This window comes from Perca fluviatilis, chromosome 17, assembly GCF_010015445.1.
Source record: "Perca fluviatilis chromosome 17, GENO_Pfluv_1.0, whole genome shotgun sequence".
Taxonomy (NCBI): Eukaryota; Metazoa; Chordata; class Actinopteri; order Perciformes; family Percidae; genus Perca; species Perca fluviatilis.
The window spans coordinates 21,202,803-21,228,679 of record NC_053128.1 but is presented as its reverse complement, the minus strand read 5'-3'; the positions used below and the strand labels follow the sequence as shown (position 1 = coordinate 21,228,679).

General features: G+C 39.3%; 1 protein-coding gene across 3 annotated transcripts in view; it reads left to right on the top strand.

Annotated features, from left to right (window-relative positions):
• brinp1 (bone morphogenetic protein/retinoic acid inducible neural-specific 1) overlaps positions 1–25,877 on the top strand; it is a 159,911-nt gene that overhangs the window by 86,195 nt on the left and 47,839 nt on the right. For all 3 annotated transcript variants that reach the window (XM_039780768.1, XM_039780769.1, XM_039780766.1), the window contains 2 exons: positions 13,454–13,644; positions 24,229–24,398. In XM_039780768.1, the coding sequence (XP_039636702.1) occupies positions 13,454–13,644; positions 24,229–24,398 (361 nt within the window). The remainder of the gene's footprint in view (positions 1–13,453; positions 13,645–24,228; positions 24,399–25,877) is intronic.

The window sequence follows — 25,877 nt, the reverse complement described above, 5'->3', positions numbered from 1 at the left end:
AATAAAAGCATGAATAACCATCTCCAAGTCCTTACGACAGAGAAAGTATTTTAGTTTATAAATAGTCCTGAGATGAAAAAAGCTACATTTGACAACAGAACTAATTTGTTTGCCAAATTTTAATGCTGGGTCAAAGATGAAACCTAGATTTCTGGCAAAAGGGCGCACACTTAAGGCTAAAGACCCCAAATTTTTCGAAAGTTCGTCAACTGAATTTGGGGGGGGGCAAACAACACGACTTCCGTCTTACTCTCATTAAGTTGGAGGAAGTTGTTAGCCATCCAGCACTTAGGGCCCTATTTTAACGATCTGAAACGCAAGTATGAAACGCCAAACGCAAGTAGCTTTGTGGGCGGATCTCGGGCGCTGTTGCTATATAAATTGAATTTATATAGCTTTTCATGGACTCAAAGTCGCTTTACAGGGCAGGGTAGATTATAAAAACATAACAAAACAAAACGATCAAACAAAACAAGTAGAACAAAACAAGATACAGATGAAAAAGGGAGGGGGGCAGGTGGACTATGGGTAGGCTGAGGTGAAGAGATGGGTCTTGAGGCGGGACTGGACGATGGTGAGGGACTCAGAACTGCGGATCTCTTGGGGGAGGGAGTTCCAGAGCCTGGGAGCTGCTCTGGAGAAGGCTCTGTCCCCAAAACAGCGCAGGTTGGACTTTTGGATTGAGAGGAGACCTGCTGAGGTGGATCTGAGGGACCGTGAGGGTTGGTAGGGGGAAAGGAGGTCAGTGAGGTATGAGGGGCCAGATGGTGGAGGGCTTTGTAGGTGAGGACCAGGATTTTGTAGGTGATCCGGTGGGAAATAGGAAGCCAGTGGAGTTGTTTTAGGACTGGAGTGATGTGGTGCCAGGACTTGGAGCAGGTAATGAGGCGGGCGGCTGAGTTCTGGACCAGTTGGAGTCGGTTGATGTTGGTAGAGCTGATGCCGAGGAGAAGTGAGTTGCAGTAGTCAGTTGAAGTAGCTACATTACTCATAGGTGTGGTTTGGGCGTAACGTGAAAATAACCAATCAGAGCGTCATCTCTCATTCCCATTAAGAGCAGGCGTGCTTGTTCCATGGCGGACTGCTATTATGACGGCGGATTTTCCCGGCGCACGCCAGCGGGAGCTGTCCAGGATGCGGCAAAGTAATAAATGCCCCTCTTGGCCGGGTGGCGATGTTGCTGCGGCCTCTCGGGCGCATCTCCTCAAGTCTGGAGAAGATAGCTGCAGCCATGGAGCGTGGGCCAAACGCACCACCTGCACCTGTTGTGCCCCTTCCTCCTCCCCCCACTCCATCTCCGTCCACCCGCTCCACCAGGAGCGCATCGTGCATTACTCCCGGACCAGATTCCGCCGGAGTGTCCAATCCCACCGTAGTTCAACATCACGTCTCCTTAAGTCCTCTAATATTTCCTCATTTATGTCATCAACACATCCATGATTCATGGAAATGTTGTGTAAAACACAACAAGCCACAAATAATGCTGCAACTTTTTGAGGACTGTACTGTAAAGTGCCTCCTGATCTATCCAAACACATGAAGCGCATTTTCAGTAATATTTTTCTTTGTAATTATGTATGATTTTCAAAAATGGGAACTGCTGTAGATTAGAGAAGTGTACACCGCATGTAATCGCTGCCGAAGAGGAGATATTTCCAATTTCAACAATAAGATGTAAATAAGAATTGAACCACTGTAGAGCAACAGCCTGGATCCCTACTCATGAAGGCGATCCAACAAGATGACATGATCAACAGTGTCAAATGCAGCACTAAGGTCCAGCAAGAGTAAAATAGCACAATTTCCTCCATCACCAAACAACAACAAATCATTTAGCATTTTTAAGAAGTGCTGTTTCTGTTTTATGGTGTACTTTGAAACCAGACCGAAAATTGTCCAAGACATTATTTTCACTTAAAAATTAAGAGAGCTGAGTAAGAACAACCTTTTCCAAAATCTTTGACATAAATGATAATTTAGAAATAGGCCTTAAGCTGTTACAATCAGTAGGCTCAAGGTTGGGTTTTTTAATTAGAGGCTGAACCACAGCATGTTTAAAGCTAGATGGGACTGTGCCATTCAGAGAAGCAGGGCATAGGATTGATTTAGAAGGGTCATGATCAGTAGGTGAAATACAAGATCTGATCTGAAAAATTGTTCTGTGATTTCAAACGTAGCATCAGGGAGTGCAATAACATGATTTAGTGCAGTATTTATTGTACTAAACAAAATGTTAGGGCTATGTGCATTTGTAACTATGATATCAGAAAAATGCTTTGCTTTAGATGCCTTAACAAGACGGTAGGATAACTGGTGATCTCAGTATCTCATAGAACACTTGCAGTTTATCTTTTTTCCATTTCCGCTCTGCTTTTCTACACTTTTGTCTAAGGGCACGAGTCTCACTGTTAAACCAAGGTTGGGCTTTGACTTTGGGTCGCTTCAGTTTAAAAGGGGCAACAATATCAAGAACATCTGTGACAGTGGTATTAAACTGAGTAACTAGCTCATCTGTAGACAGAGAGGCGGAGGTTATCTCTGTAGGGCTAGCAAAAGGACAAGCTATGAAAGCATCAGAACATTGCCTAGCAGTGGACGGGTTCAGTGCTCGGATGTAGCGATCTGGCAAGCAAGGTTTAGGTAATGGATTAGAAAGTGATGCATTAAAAATCACAGGTTTACGGTCAGATAGACTAGCAACATCCAGCTCAATATTTAAAACAGGAAAACCTAATGATAAAACAAGAACCAGTGTATGACCATGTTTGTGTGTGGGACCAGTTACAGACTGAGTCAGAATGAATGAGTGCACAAGTTGTAGAAACTGGCTAACTAAAGGCTTTGATGGACAACAGACATAGATATTAAAATCACCAAGGATTAAAATCTTATCCGAGTTGGTCACAATCAAGGATAGAAACTCCAAAAATTCACTGATGAAGTCCTTATTGTACTTTGGGGGTCTATACACCAGTGCACAAATCAGTGGGCAGGACAAATCAACCTTAAATGCTTGCAACTCAAAACTAGTGTACTTATCAACTGGCAATTGATGGCATTTATAGCGATTTTTGAAGATTGTCACTAAACCCCCACCTCTGCCAGTGGATCTGGGAGAACTAAAAAAGTCACAATCAACAGGGGAGAAATCAGTGAAAGGGCTTAGATCACCAACATGCAGCCAAGTTTCTGTGACAAATAAAAAGTCTAGATCACGTGATTGAAAGAAGTCATTTAAAATGAATGTTTTGTTTCGAAAGTGATTGCACATTCAGCACTGCGAATTTGATAGGGATTGTATCCACAGCTCACGCTGATCCTATTCGATCATTTGAACAGTCAAGGCAACGGAGATTACCATAGTTGACTCCTCGTCTTCTGTGGCCAGGGGAGTGATGATGTCCTTGGATGTTTGTAATTCTTGTGGGAATGATAATGGAGGTGGGGGTATAAAAATGTATTGCCCTGTTGGACTGAGGACCAGTTCCCGTGTAGGGTTTGTTCTTAAAGTGGCAAAAATATTTGTTGTACTGCACATTGCTGCAGCTCCTCTTTTCACCCTGTGTCAGGTCTCTGTTTTAGCTACAGAGTGAGACCTCTCAACTTCTGTAACATCTTTGTTGTCAGTCGCACATGCGCAGTAGCTAGGTAAGGATTACATGAGCTAGCTAGCTGTTTCTCCAACTTCGGCCTGTGCAAGGCAGGATTAGCCGGGAGACTTCTTCTAAACGAGGGCACACTTCCAACTTTGCGTGGAATACCTGCAGAACAGGGACATTTAAGTAGTTCTATACAATTTAATTTGTAGAGTGAATTTGTGTGTGTGTTGTAGCAGTGTTTTGCCATTGAGAACAAGCTAGCATGCTAGCCCTAGCATGCTAGCTCGTTAGCTAACGGTTAGCCCCCTAGGCCCTTCATTTCGGCTAGTGACGTAGAAAGCCGCGCAGATTTTGAACAGCTCACCCGGAGACTGAAGGCAGGACACATTCAGAAACCCATGTCTCACTCAAAACCGCATGGATGGGTTTTTTTCAAAGTTTGTATGCGTGTGGAAGCACCAGAGACACCAAAAAACACCCAAAATCTCAGAAAAAGTGAGGGCAGGGGGAGCTCTCAATGGTAACGTATGCTTCTACTGCTGTAGAGGAAGAGGGGTGTGACTGGGGCATGTGCTTACTGTGCTGTAGCAAATTATGCTAGATAGATTTTGTATCTAAACCTTAGTGTCATCCACATATTACTCACAGCAAGACAAGACATAATAGACTTAATGATTTAAATGAAATTAAAGATAAATTGAAACAATCAATGACTCAACTAGAGCCTGTGCCCTATTTTAGGGACTACCTCCTGCATCAAAGTCAACACGGCTTACCCTTTCCAAAGACTTTGGAATTCAGTTGATAAATACTACTTTGTTGCCCAGTTTTTTAAGATAAGAGCAGTGTATCTTTTGCAGTCCTTAAAGTAGTATGCCAGGATCAATAGTAAGCCATTTGTTAATCGTGCAGTCTATCCCTGTAAGGTTGAGGACAACCTTAATGAAGTTTTATTTACCAGGTGTTTGCCCTCAGGTGCTCATCTATCACTGGTAAATCACATGAACAGGACAAATGAAAAAGCTACTGCAACATGTAAATGATTGAAGCCCCTTGTTGGTAGCCTTGACAACGTGTTCTTCAAAGGAGGCAGCCTCTGAAATGTGACACAAATGGTCATTCATAAACCCTGCTGGGGCACATGTTGATCTAGATGTAATAACATTTGCTTACATCCCTGGAAATATATCATATGCAAGTAGATGAGATCATGCAGCATCGTTTCTGTGTGGGAACATCATGTACAGAATGAAAGGAAATAAGTCAATACTGTGTGGGAAGACAACATTTCTTCACAAAGTCATTCATTGGGGGATAACCATTACTGGATCAAAGTCTCCCCCAGTCTTTGCAGCTTGCCAGCATTTTCTGTCGAGGCGCTCATGGTGCACTGCTATCAGTCAGCTAAATATTGCTCTACAAAGAACCGTGTGGCAAAGATTAAATCAGTGATGTCTCAGGAATGCTTAATAGTCTTTTGTAAATGATGTAGGATGCTCTGATGCAAAATCTCCATGTGTGACCATTTGCTAATTCATTTTAATAAGTATTATGGCCATAGACGAATGAGATCATCATAGTGACAATGATCCCCTCCCCCCCTCAGTCATTTGACTCATACTGTACTATATTACCCAACCCTTTTCATTTCTAAATCATTGCACCAATTGTTATTTTAGACTTGTAGAAGCTTATTTTTCAATTTGTCCACAACAAAAGAATCATCTTAACCTTTCCAGCAGCCAGATTTCTGACTTCCTAACCTCTCATTCACTTTTGTCACAAAACAGCCAGTGATACTAATTTAAGAGAGCAGAGTGAGCAAGTAAAGTAAATACAACAGATGAGCTGATAAGATGCATCTGAATCCCTGTAAAATTTTTGAAAAAAAAATAAAAGTCATACTCTGCTTTTACTGAGAGCAGATTGAGAGCTCAGTACTATTTCCATTGGGGTTCTTCTTTTTTTACTAGTTGTTTTGATGGATCATTATGTTTATGCTAATTATAGCAGTAGGCTATTAGCATAAGCACTGCTTCTGTGCCACAATGTTATGTTAAAATAGTTTCATAAATACAGAAAATGTGGAAATGGTAAATGGCCTCGCAGAACTGTAAGCATAAATGTGTGGCAATCCTCTGAGAAAGCATTTCTTTTAGCATGTAAAATTGCGGCCATGTTAGCATGAAGCTCCCATGTGTACAAACTTAGCAAAGCTGTAGCTGATTTAGATTTTTAGGGCAGGGATTGGAAAGACAGCAGCTGTTGATGTCTACACTCCTTTGATTGGTTGTTGGAATTGGACTCTTACCCTCCAGAGTATTTTGTTTTCTGACAATACATTTGACTAAAATGTTGATAGATTGTATCCTTTTCAACCAGCAATTGAAATATTAGTCAAGTCATCCCTAACAAACAAGTAGTGGAACAAATGACTAAAAATGAAAGGTTCATTCTTTATCAAAGCATTAAAATCAATGCTGTCTTCTCACATCAGTGGCACCAAACACACACCGCTTATTCTGTGAAGTTTGGCATTTCACAAGCACCATAAATAACAACTGGAATTTTGAGGGAGAAACATATTCTTCAGTTAACTTAGAAAAATGTTAATTTATGTCTTTGTTTTAGATAAAGCTTCTGTCATTTCTGCTCCACTTTGAGACAAAAGAGTTTCCGTATATCACTTATGGAAATTAACATGTCACAGGGAGCATCCTGTCCATATTTCCACTTCCACACTGATTTCATTAACTAGTTTATCCTATTATAGGTTTCAGATTCATGCAAAGCTAAGTTTATACAGTACAGTGAGTGGCAACCATCCAGTATGTAAGCATGAGTTTTTCTATCATGTTATCATTGTATTCAAATATGTATCATGGGAATATGGGCAAGAATAGCAGAACTGACTCACCAAATATGAAACATGTACTGTGTGAAAGGTGACACGCACAACGGGATGGCTGCAGAGTGAATGTGAAGGAAGTCAAAGGATCTACCGAGTATACTGTATTTAGCCACATGGTTGCGGAGGCTTTCAGTGGACACTATAGCCAAAGGAATGGAACAACAGGGTTAAAATAACAATAAAGTCTGAAAAATAGTGTAAGTTTAAATTAAACATTTGGTCGGAGTTCTGCAGGATAAATATTGTATCCTTGTATATTATACTTCCAGCATAATAAATATTGTATCTTTATCTATAAATGAAAACCTTGATGCTATAAAGAAAGAGAGGTTGTATTTTTGTAGGGTATTTTTTGCATGACAAAGATTTGAGATGTTTTTATTAGGGGTCCAAGCCGGAGTCTGCAAGAACTGGCAGTAGCAGAGCTTTCGCCGTTCGCAAGCAGGGCTGTAGAACCCTATTGTTTTTCTAAAGATTAATCTACTTCATTATTTTTCTTCTCCGCCCAAAACTCCGACTACAGCCTAAACGCATTCATGGTGGGGTTGCCATTTTCAGGCCGCAACAATTGACCCACTTCCACCACTACGTGGTGCTATAGCAGAAAAAAAAACATATAGGCCATGCAGTTGCTGAATCTGTCTTCATTTCAGATCGACAAAGGTCAGTTTAAAAGATTTTCGTCAGATTTTGAGAGACTCTAGTCATGCTCATTCCGCTCCCTGTTTCCGGGTTAGCACTCTACCAATCAGATGGGTCATTTGAGTCCGACTGCCGGCAGTGCCCATCTCGCCGATTACACATGTCAAATTGGCCAAAATGTAGGCCGACGGCTCCTCGGACGACGGCACGGGACACACCGAACAGACTCGAGTCACTGATCTCGCCAGACTGTCCAATGGCCGATTATCGGCTTGGTGTGTCAGCGCCTTAACACTGTCCAGATTTATTTTTAAATATTTAATATATAAAATATGTAAGATTTATTTTGGCCTGTTTTTGTTCTTGCCTTTTTTCTACAGCAGATGCATCCTTTAAATCTTCCTTGTAAAATGCTGTGTGCCACACTGTTGCCCTTTATGACAGCATCTTGTCTGCTTCAAATAAAGTCAGCGTGTTTTGATAACACTTACGTGTTTATAGCTAGGTGTAACATTTTTATTTTGTTTCTTTTATCGTAAATGTCTGTTTGTGTGCCTGAAGTGAAGAGAAAAATTGCACAGGCATTTTGTCAGATATTCATGATGTTTACCACAGACTTGACAAAGGTCAGGATGTAACAGAGCAACATATCCATGTATAGCATTTAACTGTAAGGACTTTGATTCAGTATGAGAGGAGGACAGAGGTGAACAAGAAGCCAAGTATGCCAAGTTCTGTAATTTACTGACGCTCGTGCTTTTATTGTTTTCTGATGTGATTTATGAACATGTTGTCTCTGGGTCCTTCCGAGCCAGTTTCCCACTCAATTAATTAGAGATTTTCTTTCAGAAAAACTGTGCCCCTCTTTCCTCCGTGCCACCTCACTTCCACTTTGAATGTCTGTCATGCTCTCTCAAGGTTTTTTAATCTGGGCTCTAGCGCCAGGATCAACAAAGTGCCTGTGGTGACACACTGTATGAAGGCCGTTTCCTGTCCCTGTCAGAGCTTTAGGGAATATTTACTGGATGTCAATACAGCCCAACTCTAATTGAAGCAGACAACATGCTGCCTGGAAGGTGTGATGGCATGCCATTGCAACACTTTCCAGCAATTATGGTTGCGAAGAGCAACGTGATATTCATGATACCTTATGACCCGTGCAAAATGAGTAAATTATTTGCTGTCCAAGCAATCACACAAAATTACACTTAACATGGAAACGTATTATAATTTTTTTATGTCTTGGAATTGTTTTTGTAAGACAATGTTGTCATTGTAAATATTTATAGTGATTTATACAATGCTTTATATGCAGGATAAAGCACTTTAAGGCATACATAATGTATTTGTGCTAAATATAAAAGGTTAGTGTTTGTATGTGGGAGTGGATAGTTTGAGTGATAAAGGTCATGTAGGATTCTATTGTACTCCTTAAAGATTTAAACACAATAATACTGCTCTAGATTGTGTCTGGTGAAAAAAGTTATCAACAAATATTCAAACAAGTTGGCGATTTATTTGTTGCTGCTTTGTAAAACATACAACAAAAGAACAACTGTGCCACCACAGTTATCTATATACAATACAGCCAAACATACTGACCACAATCTGATTTCCAACTGCACATAGCAGGTGTAATTTTCCACGAAGCAGCAGGAAACAGCAAAGGCAATGGCTACCTTGTTGAGAAGTTGGAGTTGTGCAGCCTTGTGCCTGCAACTCTTCATGTAACAGCTGACTGTGGCTTGATCCATATTGTTCCATTACTCCCTGCAATATTTAAAACTGCATTGGATTTTCCTGTGATTGTTTCACAATAAAAGCCACCATGTGTCTCCCAGTTGAACCCTTTTAATGTGAAGCAGCGGCAGTAGGAAATGTTTGGTTTGCTTTAGCAGTAATGTGATACAGCTGTGATACAGCGTTTGGAGAATGAACATAACGCTGGACAGGCAATCTAAATCCAGTGTGGGAATGGCGAACCCCGCCTCTAACAATTAAAACTACTATGAGGTTATAACTGAATTTATACACTGAATGGCTAAAAAAAAAAATGGTTTGATTTCATGAAAATCTTATGGATTACAACTTTAACGTATAGCAGCACTATTTTAATATCCTGGTCAACAGCATGATCAGCGATTCAAAATGGCAAATAGTTTGAAGAAATGTTTCTGTTAATTACTGAAGTCAGAGAAATTCATTATGTTTATTTCTTTTAGCAGAGTGTTGCAGTTGAATTGGCATAATTTACAGTTGATGAATTGATGCAATACATGAATCGTTACACCCCTTAAAAACATCAAATTAGTGCAAAATAATAAATATGGGACACTGGCAGAAATGTGTTAATGGATTATTTTTAATTTGTTTAATTTGTTGTTATACATATAAAACATGACTTTTTAAGTATGTTTATGAGTATTCTCTCTAATCTGGCTCTAACAAGGGCAGGCCGTAATAATCAATAGTTCATATCAGTATTTCATGCAAGAAATCCAAAGCAAAACTTAACTTATTTTACTGGCTTTATTGCTCAGGTGTTCACAGTGAGAGACTTGCCTTGTCTCTGCTTGTCTTGATGTATTCATTTGTATTTATCTTGCATTTCTTCTGTAACTAGTGAGCAAGATGTAGATTGATAGCTTAATGTGAAAAACCAAAACAGTACATTTTCATTACAATCAGTGTGCTCCAAACATTACTTTTCTTCAGGCTGTTTCTTGATTAGGGTCTAAAGTAGAAGCAGACATGTTCGAGCAACCAGTACATTCATTAGAGCAAATCATCTCTTTTGAAAAACATTCTCATTCAGATTCATTGTGATCTATTTGAGATTAAGGAAGTTAATAATGTATTTCCTAGCAACCACTATCTGTGTTTATTGGCCTAAACTGTACTAAGACAAACACTGGAAAGGAATCCGATAAAATGGTGGTCTCAGTAAGGGCACTGGGGGATTAACTAACTTTAGCTGATTCTTCAAAGAAGAAGAAAAACATACACCTCTATCATCAAGCAACTCTTCTTTTTTTTAATGCCAAAATGTTGCTTTTTAGAATACATGAATTGTATGTTTGATCAATGCAGTGTATGCCTAATGGGACTCCTCCAGTATTACATTATTAATCTAAATACACTGTAAAAGGCTGTCAATGTCATTTACAGTAAGTATTTTTAAATGAATTAAGTATTCATTCATGGCCGGCCACATCCATATCATGTATGCTGTATTTTCTGAGGTCACAGACACTTCCACACTGGCAAATGTAATGTCCCCACCCTCCCACACGAGTTACTTGAATACCATAAAGCAATAATCACCTACGCTCCCATTTTCCTTCTTTGCAGCTGCAGTGCCATTTATCTCATCTTAACTTCCTTTGATAGGTCATTAAACCAGTCTTGGAGCTGTGAAGTAAAGCACTGAATCATGTCGCAGGTTCTATCTGCTGGCATGCCTAATCTGGGGCAGAAGGGCTCAAGTGCATATGGCTGCCATATAAAGTTTTATATAATAATTGGCAGTGACGGAGCCATGAGGAGGATTCACTGAAAATAAAATGATATAGAGAGGGAAATGGCAGCAGAGAAGGATACAGATGCAGAAATGTTGGTACATCTGCTGCAAATCTGAAAGTCTCTTGCAGTTCCCTGTCTTGAATGTTTGCTCGAGATTTCAGAAATAACATTCAACGTGCATCTTAAAGCTGAATCGTGAAACGGGAATGGAAGCTGAATCAGCATGTACTGCTATGAGTGGTGATCCCTGTCCCGCCAAATGAGAACCTGTGTTTTTGCGACGTTAAGGAATTGCAAAGTTCAAAAAAGGAAGACTTCTGAAAATCGTCCACAAAGCATTTATTGAATATCTGACTAGAAAACATGACTCAATTGATGTATGTGATCAGACAGAGTCATTCTCCTGTCAGTTGTGAAAGCCTTTTATATAAGCATTTATTCATTAATCCATTCTGTCACTATATGTTCACCTCTTTGGTAGTACTAAATGTGTAAAATGACATCTTCCTTGAGAGTTGTCAAGATATTATCTTTAAAATGTTGGCTGCATTATCAATTTGTGTGATTAGGCAATAGCCGTCTGGCAGAAAGGAATCCAACATGTAAACGCTAATAAAATGTGCTGAATAGAGCAATAAAAAGTGCTGCCGACAAGCCGTGGTCAGGCAGACTGACACATCGCTGACTGCGTGTCAGAGAATTCACATTAAGTTACAGACGATCAATTTGAGGGGGACCCAACTATTCATGGGTAAATCATCTTTAGGAGCTCCTGAGGGCTGAAGGAAAAGACTTGGAGGATGAAGCTGATAGAAAGCTGTAGCTTTCTCCACATTGCTTACTTTTTGAATGAAAAAAGTAAGACAGTGTGCAGGAATTTCTTTGCACCTGTCACCAGCAGTTATAAGGAAAGCAGAGGACACAGACATCAGACCGACTGTTTGCTCTCTACAGTGCGTAGAAATAGGATGACACTGATAAAATGCATAATTGTGTAAAATGACTTCAATTTAAGCATACATTAAAACTGTGTTGCAACAGAAATTAATTGATTAAGCTAACCGATTCAAGGAGTTAATCTCATCAAACTTGAGGTTGTAGTATTGCTTTTAATATCCATATTGAATTGTTGTCTTGAAACACAGATTAATACTAATGATGTCAGAACTTTGGACGGGGATGCCGGATTTCTTGTGGACAAAAACAACCTTGAGTCTATCTAAAATAAAACAACTATTGTCATAATAACAAGAACAATAAAATCCCTTTTTTTTTTTAAATCTCCTTTTTCAGTTACATTTTTTCATGACGTACAGTGGACACCAAGCAAACCTCCATTTCATTTCTTCAAGATGTAAATGCATATTACAGTAAGATTAAAATGTAATGTCCAAAAAGCCGAAAGAATAGCTAAAATCTTCTGAAAATGGGTTTGTATTGTGCAGCTTGTTTGTTTGTGTGTGTTTGTATTGTTTAGTCTATCTGCTTTGTTGGTTGATTTTTCCATAGACGTTATATGCATTAATGAACAGAAGTCAGATTTCAATTAGAGCAGGCTTTTAGGGTGATCTTATTGAGACGATAAAGCTGTTTGTTTGTGCTTGATCAGATGGAGCTTTTGTTGCACTTTAAGTCACACACTTACCGTAATTGGGCTCATCATTCATACGCTGAAGTCTGCATCATTAAACATATCTAAATTCAATCTAAATCTAATTTTGAGGAAATGCTTTTAAAACTATCAGTCAGTAATCAGAAATTACATTCCTGTCTATAGACTAAAAATAATTAGTTTTGTGCTCATCTCAGCAGTGTGAAGAGTGTACACCTGTCTATACAATGCCATCACACATGTACATCATACCTTTCAGGTAAAAGTGTGATCACATGTATCACACATCTTATCCCAATGAAAGATCAGCATGCAAATACATGTGTGTTTGATAGTGGTGTGTGAGAATGTGCACAATCCATATGGAAATTAAAACATTTCTGTGATTGACAGAAAGAACAGATGGTGATGAAAATCACAGTTTCCGATTCAATTTGCATTAAAATGATGACGCCTTTAGAGGGAACTAATACATCAAAAGTCTTCTTTTGCTTTGTCTTTCCCAGAAAAAAACAAAATATGCTGAATTACATGTATGAACAGCTTGTTTTATAACAGAAACACAATTTGTATGCAACTCTCACACAAAGAAATCTACTTACATGAATGCCTAATCACTGACTTTCAGTACCTGAATGTGCCTGGCATTAGCCACTGACTCAATACCAGAGGGCCTTTTTTGCAATACAGACAGCTGAAGAAAATCTGGTGTCTTATTCTTCAGGGCAGGGATATTTGTTTTTTCTGTAACCCTCAGAGTAGTCTATATCCATGACATTCCACTTCCGGGATAGCTCTCGTTCTGCCGAAAATTCCGCTGGATGTCACACTTTTCGGATGTCCGGTTTTTTGGAACACCGCTGAAAAGAAGTTGCTTTACTGTCATAAAATAATTTTAATGTGACTATTTAGATCTGGGAGCTCAGAACTGCTAAATAAATTATTAAAATACTCCAGCCGTTTTTGTTATCTTAATTATTTGACAGACTAAACCACAGCGTTCACTACCAAATATGTTGTTTTCCCACAAATGCATTTGCTCAGATGGAGTCGGGCTAATTAATGTGCCACACTGTAATTAATGCTGTTTTACTGTTATTATTCATAGTGTGGTTGTATATACTAAGTCATTTAGGTGTGAACAGTTGTTTGTCTTGTGATTGTCAGGGAATTTGCACGTTGGAAGGTGAGGAACACAGCAATTGAAAGAAGGGACCTGATCCGGAACCCCGTGCCACTCATGCCTGAGTTCCAGCGCAGCGTACGCTTGCTGGGCCGCAGACCTACTACTCAACAGTTCATCGACACCATCATTAAGAAATATGGAACCCACATTCTCATCTCAGCCACCCTTGGAGGTAAGAGAGGTTTCATTTGTCCACTTCCATGCTTGATTAACAGTTTTTACACACAGTTTTAAATGATTCTTACACATGGGTTGTGGTTTGCTCATGTTAATGAAATTACTTTATTGGCAAGGTTGGGGAGGCTCCTTTTAGTGACAGAATTTCTGTCACTAAGGTTTAAATATTACAATATCTCTTTAAGGACCATTATGGCTGCAACATATATAAGGTGTGTTTTTATATATATATATATATATATATATATATATGTATATATTATGTATGTATTGTGTGTATATATATATATATATGTATATATGTGTGTGTGTGTGTGTGTGTGTGTGTGTATATATATTATATATATATATATATATATATATATATGATATATGTATATATATATATATATATATATGTGTGTGTGTGTATATATATAGTATGTATATAGTATGTATATGTAGACTTGTTCCCATGATGTGTAAATATTGGTGGAATAAAAACATGCAGAAAAGTCGTATTTAATACTGAATTGGAACTGAAAATGTGAATTTTATTATTTACAATATTTAATATCTATTTAAAAATAGATAATACATCTGATCATAATTAATCCCAGATAAAAACAAGATAGAGCCCTTTCAACAAGTTAATGGATACATATTTCTCTTTTCATTTGTACTAATAAATAGCACTATTCAATGAGCCCATTTGATTATACTGTGAAACTGCAACACCATGGTGTCCTGGATTATTCATCTGCCTGTTCACAACAATGTCAAAACAGCTCAGTGAAGCAGTTTGGGGCCAAGTTTTCTCCAGGGTGTTGGAAAAACTCTCCCACAGCAAAACTGCAGCTACATCACAAGAGGGCAGGACAAAGCGGACTGGAAACATTTTCACAGAGCAAATACGTTGTTTTCCAAAGCAAGATAAAGGCAATTTAAAGTGAAAGATCAAGATTCTTCCAATCCACAATTCGATTTTAAGGTAACGATTCGATTCAAACTTTTTTTTTCAACAACAATGGCAATGCCACAATAAGAGCCACTAGATAGCAGAAGGTTACTTTGCAACAACAGTTTTAATATATACCTAAAGGAACCATGGAGCCTCATCGGAGCACACATTCTTTACCTTCGTTGTTTGTTTACATAACTCCCTCACTCCCATTTCTGATTTGATAGTGGAAATCAAAATCTCATTTCGATTAATTTTCAACTTGAAAACCGAAATCGTGCCACCCCAAGTATTTGTCAGCTGTTCAGGGATGGTGACTAACACAGGATCGACTCCACACTGACCAAAGAGAAGCACAACTCTATTCTGAACAGGTATTCCATCTTGTCTGGTTTAAGTGGATTTTTCAGCAGGACAGTGATCCAAAACTAGGGTTAGGGTTATCAAAGCTATGACAGGATTATGTTATATCCACAGTCACCAAACTTCATCCCCACTGAACACATGTTGGAACATTTGATAAGTGAAAAGGCAAGACATACTGTAACATCCTTAAAATAATGTGAATTTTCACATTCACATCTCACATCTTTCATATTGTGAAAGCAAAGTGTGGCTGCCAAATGGAAGCACTTAACCTACTAAATATAGATAACTTTTAATGAATAGTTTGCAACAATACAATATATGCCAAATACCTTATGCACAGTCTTATTTCCTGCCCAGAGCAAGATTCCATTCAAATAAGAACATAATGCAATTAGCAGTTTAACTTTTTACATCTATACAATGTTCTTTATACATAATGGGTAGAAGGACCAAGTGATAACAAGATGCAGATTATGGGTGACTTCAGAAATGCATCTTCTGAATAAGTTGCCTGAATGCACAAATGTCTAACAACAAAGCTTCAATTTACTTCGTAACACCCCGAGACCATTATATTCATACATATGGTAATTGTATTTTCATGTACATGCCAAATTTAACCTGAAGATAATCTTCTTCATAAGCACTTGTACTTACAGACCTTTCAGGTAAATGGGAGGAAGATGATTATCATATGTATTTTTCGGCTGTATCTACAAGCACCAACTTCTTATTAAGGAACAACAGGTTTGCTTAGCACATTTCAGGTAGAAGCACTTTCAGAAACTAGCGTGTACAGTTTTATTTTGTTTGACAATGATAAACCACCACCACTAAATATTTTGCAATTTTAGGTATATATATTTTAAATTCACATTAAATTCTCAATAACAAAACCTCCTTGTGGAAATAGAAAAAAATGCCTCTAATGGATGAGTTCAGTATTTGGGATGCACTCCACAAAATAAAGCGCAGCCCTGCTGTGGAAGTCTAAATATAAATGGCTTCTCCCTTGAAACTCTTATCTTATCTCAAGCTCTGAGGGACACATGAAGGCAGCTAACTGTGATTACTTTGCCAATTGCATCTCAAAGATATAATTAGTATGATTATTCGCTCTTTTACTCAAACCCCATATTATATAACTGTATGCATGAAACATTGCCAGCTAGTCGCTCCAGTCCAATCCAATGCCGTTGTAAAAATATTCATAATACTTTTGTTCATGTTTTCCGTCTCTCTAGTACAACACTGTACAGTACAGACATACTTGGAACTTGCTACACACATGCTAACCTGATTGAAATTGTGTGTATTTAGAAAAGAGTTAGAACAGGTCCAGTCCTTATTGTCCTGCCCTTTTGTCTAATATTAATATATACAGATCAAATTCAAAGACTTTAGACTTTAATAGTTAAAGTTCCCATATATGAAAACAATTATCAGGATTTGGGGTGTTTTTTTTTTAAAAAAAAAAAAAAAAATGTTTTGAGTGAGATACGGTTTCTGAATGTGTCCTGCCTTCAGTGTCTTCGTGAGCTGTTCAAAACCGATTTTGAACAAATTTAGATACAAATGAGCTGGCTAACCACAACTTCGTTAGCTCGGAGCGTTAGTCGCGTACGCCTAACGCTAGCATGCTACGTCCTGTTCTCAATAGCAAAGCACGTGCTACAACACACACAAGTTCACCATAATCTACAAAAGAACTTACTTATATGCGCCCTCATTTATAAATCTCCCAGCTAATCCTGCCTTGTAACTGACCAAAGTTGGAGAAACAGGCTTTCTTTTACTGTCTCTAGAGTTAGCTAGCTGACATGCTCTACATCTGAGCGCTACGCAGAGCGATGTGAGTGCAATCAAAGATAGTACAGAAGAAAAGAGGTCTCACTCTGTAGCTAAAACAGAAACCAGGTGAAAAGAGGATCTGCAGCAGTGAGAGAGAGCTGTGCAGTACAACAAAAATATGGTGTTTTTTGAAAATTAAACCATGTAAACCTATTCTGGTACAACCTTAAAATACAGTTATGAACTTGAAAATGAGCATAATGTGGGCGCTTTAAGCTAAAGTGTGCATATCAGGTGTGAAGGCTAGAGTTGCAATATTGTATACTCCACTCTGCAAGGTAATTCATGCTGAAACACTTATTTTGGAAATTATCCATCCATCCATCCATCTTCATCCGCTTATCCGGTGTCGGGTCGCGGGGGGAGCAGCTCCAGCAAGGGACCCCAAACTTCCCTTTCCCGAGCCACATTAACCAGCTCTGACTGGGGGATCCCGAGGCGTTCCCAGGCCAGGTTGGAAATATAATCCCTCCACCTAGTCCTGGGTCTTCCCCGAGGCCTCCTCCCAGCTGTGCGCGTGCCTGGAACACCTCCCTAAGGAGGCACCCAGGGGCATCCTTACCAGATGCCCCAACCACCTCAACTGGCTCCTTTCGACGCGAAGGAGCAGCGGCTCTACTCCGAGCTCCTCATGGATGACTGAGCTTCTCACCCTATCTCTAAGGGAGACGCCGGCCACCCTCCTGAGGAAACCCATTTCGGCCGCTTGTACCCTGGATCTCGTTCTTTCGGTCATGACCAGAGGTGTATAGTCCAGGTGCCAGAAAGTAGAAATCCTGTCCAGCAGCTGTCCCAACCATCACTAAACCAGCTCCTCTACCAGGTAGATGAGCTCGTTAGTGAAAACACCTGTTCTAAATGTAGAGGCAGATCCAAAAACATGGCAGGATTTTTACTTTCTGGCACCTGGACTATACACCTCTGGTCATGACCCAGCCTTCATGACCATAGGTGAGGGTAGGAATGAAAACTGACCGGTATATCGAGAGCTTTGCCTTCAGGCTCAGCTCTCTTTTCGTCACAACGGTGCGATAAATTGAATGTAATACCGCACCCGCTGCGCCGATTCTCCGACCAATCTCCCGCTCCATTATCCCCTCACTCGCGAACAAAACCCCAAGGTACTTAAACTCCTTCACTTGTTGTAAGGACTCATTCCCTACCTGGAGTAGGCACTCCATCGGTTTCCTGCTGAGAACCATGGCCTCAGATTTAAAGGTGCTGATCCTCATCCCAACTGCTTCACACTCGGCTGCGAACCGATCTAGTGAGTGCTGAAGGTCACAGGCCAATGATGCCATCAGGACCACATCATCTGCAAAGAGCAGCGATGAGATCCCCAACCCACCGAACTGCAACCCCTCCCCACCCCGACTACGCCTTGATATCCTGTCCATAAATATTACAAACAGGATTGTATTTTGGAAATTAGAAATACAATATTAGTCTGAAACATTATATGAAGGTAAAATGTGATTACGTTAAACTATGAAGAATGTCACTGCCACCAATGCACCAGCTGGCTAAAATTAGACCGATAAACCACAGAAATAATCCCAGTATCATTTTCAGCCACAGTGTCCTTCCCAATCTTATTGTGTTGCATCGCCTTGTATTTGTCCTCTTTCTCTTTTACATTTATTTCCTTCCAGTCATTTTAACCTCTACCTCCTCTTCTCCAACTCTGAGTTATCACCATATTATCTTTAACCTTGAGACCATCTTGTTTCAAGTTATGGGTCAGTACACTCTTATCTCAATCTTGGGATTGCCAATTAAAGAACACCGTTATATGAAACAATAAATGTGCACACCAGGCTAGTGATAAAGTAAGAAGAAGAAGAAGCTAATTCTCTCTTTAGCCACCTACATTTGGTAGTCTCAAGAGTCATTATACACTTGAGAGGAAAGAAGAGAATTCTCTTTCTCACAGGCAACTTAAGAGTTGAGTGGTCAAGTGTGAAGAGCCCCATTAGACATTTCCTCCTCTGAACTGAATAGAAAGGGTTACCACGCATGGCCATTAAACCATTGTTATGTCACCTAGCTTTCATCTTCTTCTTTTTAGCCTAATGGTTGTGCAAGGCAGTAAATGCACATAATTGTGGTGATCTTCAAGTGCCACATCTCTACCTGACTGAGTGAAATACAACTGACTGAGCTGATAATCTCTGAAAGATAATAATCTTTATGGACGTATTTGGGACCCATCGTATGGTGATAAAACACACTGATTTATCTTACTGTCTAGCTTGTTTTACTGTATTTATTTAAATGTTTTCCTATTGCAATATCTCACTTGGATATATTGGTGTTGATAACTGATTCATACTGAAGTGACAAATACACAGCATCACAAGCATATGTCATTCCAACAGGTCCTCTATAAATGGCAATTCTTATACTTACTAATTGTTTGCTGATCTGACGCCTTCAATAAGTAATGTTATTGGGGAAGGGACAGAGGACGAGTACTGCAGTCTCCATTGTGACACGCTTTTTATGCCACCATTGCCTTTTCAGTAAGACTTCCCCTTACCAGTGCTGTTGTTTTTTGTTGAAGACACTCTTCATTTAATCCGTTCAACTGATTATGTAACCCCGTCCCATATCCCATTTTTTAAACTAAAGCCCAAAGTTTAGTGGAGTATTACTTTTGGATTATACAAAAAAAAAAATTCCCAATGTATTTATCTTTTTGTTTGAATCTTATTGTCCCTTGGCTTCCTTTTATGTCAGAAACAATGCTGCCTGTGGTGCCTGGAAGCACTGGACACCCAGTGCTCAGAGAACAAAAAACTGTTTATGACAATACCCTTTGTTTATGTCTCGATTCACAAAGACACTCTCAACTGAACATGAAGGTTTATATATTACATTTTTATTTGCCAGTTTTCTGATGCCTGTGGAGAAGTACTGGCCCAGGGCGCAGCGAGGCAATGACTCACTAATTGTGCTATGGTTGTTACACTTTGAAAGATTAATACTGAATATGATCATATCTGATTTATTTGAAAATAGCAATAGGCAATAATAGTAATAATAATAATAACTACAGTTTTAACTTTTGCTGTCTTTGGATATTGGACAGTGTTAATTCAAAAGCTCTTGGATTTGGTAAATGTGTGGAAATATAATACTGTAGTAGCTCCATTCTAACAAGCTTTAAGAGAGGAAGATTTTCAGTTACTTTCTTTCAACACTACTGACTGACAACGTCTCCTGAAGATGTTTGAGGAAATAATTAGCAATTACCTGCTGCCTTTCTGCTGTCTGAACATTTTAACTACCTCATACCACCCGAAACTGAGTCTCTGGCATATGTGGAGGCTTTAAAGTAGGCATCAAGGGATGTGTATTTTTGAAGTGCAACATATGACCCGACTGCATCCTGGGTGCGCACTGCACGTGGGAGACTCTAAGCTTAAACAAAGCGAATACATCTCAGATTTTCCAACAAAAGACACCACCACTGTGAGTCGATGCTCAAGAATGTAACTGAAGTTCTGAAGCCAAAACTAAAAAATACATCAAAACTGTTTGACATAGATGCTTGAGGTCTTTGGTTTGCCTTCAGCCACTGAGAACAAGACTGTAGGTGCAGTATGTTTATTGACAATAGAATTCAAACCTTACTATGTGTCCAGGGCTTTAGAGTGGTAAAGGAGTTTTCTGCACAACGAAGGCTGTACTGTATATAAATGTTATGAGAAGGTACTGCTATCGGAAAAAAGTGTGAAGGACAGATTTGCTTTTTGCTAAAGCTGCAGGGGACATATTTCACCACATCTGTCAGTCCCTCTCCCTAATATGTTTGAAATCAGTTTTACACTTGAGGCCGCTGCTGTTTCATTGTGAATTCGGTTGGTATCCGTACAGAAGGGTTCACAGCACTTGAGTTAAGAGAGCGACGAGATGCAAATGTTCATGAAAGTGTAGGAAGATAAATGGGTAATTAAATCCAAACAGCTAAGTTTTTTATAAGGCCATTGCCCTGCATAATGGACTAAAGAGGGCAAAAATACACATCTCCAACTATAAGAGCGAGACTTTTCCAGAATAGCAACAACGAAGGCTACAAGTTACAAATCCGAGACACGTGTCAGTAACATGTCAGTCACACAGCTGATATCAACATCAGTTTTCTTACAATTAGCTGACATTTAGCACCATGAGCTACTGGCAATACCAGTTTAAGAAAGGTATATGCATAACCCCTAAGTGTATTGAATTGAGGAAGGGTGCATTTTATTGCTTAGCATTTCTACTTTTCATTTTAAAGAGAAATAATGTGATATTTTTTCTCGCAATAGTTACATAGTGTCACCTTAGGGTCAGTCGGACCTGTTGAAAAGAACCAAGACTTCACACATTTGCTCTCATACTCTCTAGTGAATACACAACCTATATGACTGGATTGGAGACCTTTTCAGTGCAATGGTCTCATGCGTTTAGCACTGAAGAGAAGGATGTAGTTTATTAAAATGACTCGTAGTCACTGAAGCCTGAGGCTAGAGTTCATATGCAGGACTCTGGCTGTGCTCTGGGTTGTAGTGAAAGAGTGCCCTGCGAAATCTGTCTGTGGTACCTTTTTGCCACATCACACTTAAAACTTGTTGTAGTTGCTGTTGTACTGCTGCCAACATGAAAAGCACAGGGCATAATTGGGCATTGGAAGCGTGGCTATCTCAAAGCAACAGCCCCACTTTCAGAATATCTCTTGCAAAAGCAGGGACAATCTAGTTATGGTTGAGTAGAAAATTGGTTAAATTCATTTGTCTACTTATTTGAATGTATTGTGCGGTTATTTTGTTTATTTTAGAAAGTCTATGCACCTGTTTTCAAGGGTAAAATATGACAGGAAAAATACTGTGTAGGTATTCTGTGAATCAATATGATTTATGATTTTTTTTTTTTAAACAACAATATCCATTAGCATCTTTCCTCTGCATGGTATAAAGCAGTATAGTTTAATGCTCTCCATAAAGTGACCCACACATGTACCATTAACACCAAATTGAGCACTCCCAGCCATTCCATTACTTTAAAACCCTACTTGCACTCCTAACCCTCATCGGCAACCCATGTGCACACACAGAAAATTACATATGTAGGAGATGCCTTCACACACACACACACACACACACACACACACACACACACACACACACACACACACACACACACACACACACACACACACACACACACACACTCTTTTGAGGTGAAACCGTACATTGTTTTTAAATACCTCTCAGCTGTAAACACATAAGCTCTGCATGAGCTGATTAATTCTGGCAGCGTGCCAGCAAGGCGCCCCGTAATAATGTAACACAATGTATTACTTACAGAAAGGTGCACACGGATGAATTTTTTAAAGCCACGGAGGTAATGATTTTGTCTGACCAGCAGCCATAACTACAGAGTATTTATGTACAGAGGGCCTACTTTATGCCACACTAAGTTGCAATAGAGATACAAAAGGGCAGATCAAGGGCTTAATGTGGGACCGTTATTCTTGTGCAGCAGTGTAAGTCAAGTGTGTGTAAGTAACTTTGCTAACCCCCGAGGGAGAGAGAGCATGGTAGTGTCAGAGAATGGGGCCTAGTCCCCTCAGTGCTTGTACTCTAACCAGGCATGAGACATTGGCCCTGACTGCTACCCACCCTATAGTCACGGTCACCACAAGTTAAGTGACCAATTCCAATGCATCGCTGGGGGCCAAATAACCATTCACATCACTGGAAACCTGAACATATGTGACATGCTCTTGAGCGAGTTCCAGGCATATGGTTTGCCATTTGAACAGTAACCTTCGAAGGCAAGTTTGTGTGAGCTTGCAAAAGTGAATTGGTGTTTGCTTTTTATTGGTCTGTTTCTGCTTGTAGGAATGTGAGATGGAAAAAATATGATGTATAAAGAATAAACAGCTCAGCCCTTTAACAAATGTCATGCAAATCAGAGAGATTCTCTGGTGCTCTGTAAATATTTGGCCCTGTTACTGCTTAAAGTGTTCACATTCTTCACCTTTTGCGGTATAAAGACACTTACTGAAAGGTCATTGGTTCTGTTTACATACATTCCCTGACCGTTTTCCTGTGGACAGTCAAACTTGACATACAGTACATACTAGGCACACGTACAGGGTGCTTTGGGCTTTTATTTCTCACATCTCAAATTTGAATTCTGGGCATAGTACTGCATTTATGGTAAGATATTAGAGGCATGCTGATTATTTTGTGTACACAATCAGTTTTATATTCACAGTAGTTGTGACCTTATCATAGAGGAGATGGGAACTCTGCCTCTTTACCTCAGCAAATGAGTAAGAATGTCAGTTCTACCAAAGTCTACATTTGAACTATCTCAGATAGGACACCAACAACAACAACTACACCAACAACAATGGCTCATTAGGACTGTTTGGCTTAATTATGGCGGATATTTATGACAGCAAGACACTAAACAGATTGTTGTTCATTTAAGAGACGACAACTTGGCTATGTAAAGTATTCTTCTGTGGTTTAAAACCATTGTTGGTAGGAATAGGAACTAGAAGTATACGAGAGAAGGAAATGGAAAAGAAATAAACGTTCTAACACCTTTCCAGGCAGTGTTAGTATCACCAGACAGGGTCTGTAATTTAACTATCCACTAAGTCAGTCATTTAGATAAAGGGGAAAAAAAGAAAAAAAAAATCAGTGGCACTGTGGTTATCCTGGAACATGCCAAACAATGTCACAGTACAGATAAACAGGTACAATCTTCCTCAAGTGACTCCACACCAGCCTCCTGTACTCATTTCATTTTTACTAATTTTCTCTGCACTAATTAAATCTCTGCAATAGGTAATGTTATTGTCTATTAGTGTATTTATATTGAATTTGTCTTTTCCCTGCCTGGGGTAGCTGGGAAAAAAAAAGATACCGGATGTGATATATTTGTTCTCCACGGGATAAAATTCCTGTGGTATTGAGGTAAGAATTCTATATCACTAGACCTCTCATGGAAGTAATGCCATCCCAATAGGGGTAAATCCGGGGACATTTCTGGGGATGGTGCCAGCTTGGAATGAAGCAGCAAATACAGAGACTGTTCCTGGAAAACTGGGGCATCTAGTTTCTTAAGCTAAAACTGCTTGCCTTGGTATTCAGACCTCTGACTTATCCCTCCCATTAAGAGCTCCGTTGGCTGCTGAGATAAGTCTGGATCGGACAATTCTCACAGATGAATATATCTACAGTACACTGACATTATTTATTCAGTGCACTTTAAATCAAGATAATTTCTTCAATTGAGACCCTAAATACTTCACTTGCTCTCACCACAGTACATCAAGTACTTTTTTTCTCCAAAACATCCAAAGCAGTGAGTGTGTATAATCTTCATCATATTTTCATTTCCTTGTCCTACCTATAGGAGAGGAGGCACTGACTATGTACCTGGCCAAAAACAAGCTGGACAGGAAGCTTGTCAATGCTACTCAGAACGTGGAAGCCCTTCATCAGCTGGCCTCATCCTACTTCATTGACCGTGATGGCACGATGAGGAAGCTGCATGAGATCCAGATTTCCACCAATGCCATCAAGGTCGGTGCTCATTGAACTTGTACATATAATCACATATTTATTGAGTCTTACTACTTCTGTTGTGTGATGAAACATGGATGCACTACCTGATAAATTATATTTGGCGGTAATGGCGCAGTGGATATGACCCATGCTTTTTGGTGTGGGAGATCTGGGTTCGATTCCCACTGCGGTACTTTAACCAATGTGTCCCTGAGCAAGACACTTAACTCCTAGTTGCTCCAGAGGCGTGCAACCTCTGATATATAGCAATTGTAAGTCACTTTGGATAAAAGCATCAGCTAAATGACATGTAATGTAATGTAATAATGCAATTTCTTGTCATAGGCCGTAAATAGTACATTCATTTATTTGTATACATGCACCTGACAAATGGATTTCAGAATAAATAGAAACACATGATATACTATTGATGGCTTTTTCAGTAAAAACAAAAACACAGCATAGGAGGTCTTTGTGAGTGCCGTCCAAAACAACCTTTATGATTAGTCCAAAAACCAGTGGGTAAGGTCAGGGAAAGATCACTTTCTCATTGCGTCTCATAAACCACAGTGGTCTCCCGTGTCAACGTCACTCTCTTTGTAGAACATACCTTCCTTCTTAGGACTTCTTCCTACAATACCACGCTGCTTCCACTTTTCCTAATGAGAGAAAACAGTTATTAGAAAGAGGTTATCTGAAAGAAAAACGTAAACATAGTCTTCCATCCTCCACACAAACAATGTGATTTGACATTTAGATTAACACCTACTACCACCTACTTTCACTTTCTTCAGAGACAGATGGTGGACTGTATAAAATGAAATTGCAAAGCAGAAATACATCATACACATGGATCCCAATGAATTTACATTAGCATAAGTTGTAAGGTAGCATCATATAGATGTGCTAGTTTCAATAGACAAACTCACAAAATTAACATATTTCACAAAAGCATATATAGGAGTAGGTGTGATGAAAAGAAACCAATGCAGGCGATGTGAGCAGATGGATTGTTATACATTCATTTACATACATGTGACAGAATGACAGTCTCTGTGATTCAAATCACATATTTCCTGTATGCATATTTATCATGCAAGGGTCATATGAGCCTGGTTTTAAATAGAAAAAAATAGTACATTTTACCACTAGGATGTGCTGAAGCTAAACATGAACATTAACAAGCAGGGTCAGGGCACATAGATTTAGGCATTTGAACAAATGACCTATCTGGGGGTTTTTTTCTGCTGAAGACTTAGCCAATCAGAATCCCGAAAATAGCAACAACAGCAACGAATCACTTCCTCTTTCTCTCTCTCGGCTGCCTAAACCTCAGTTTGTCTCAGTTTACATGCAAACGTGCAAACATTTTTTCCAAAATCTCCACTCTGGCCAGAGGTTTTTTAGAAAGAATCATTTTCAGAGGCGAATTCTCCGTTTGCGTGTAAACGAAGGGCACAAACAAAGTTTTTCAAAATAACCATGTACGTGTAAACG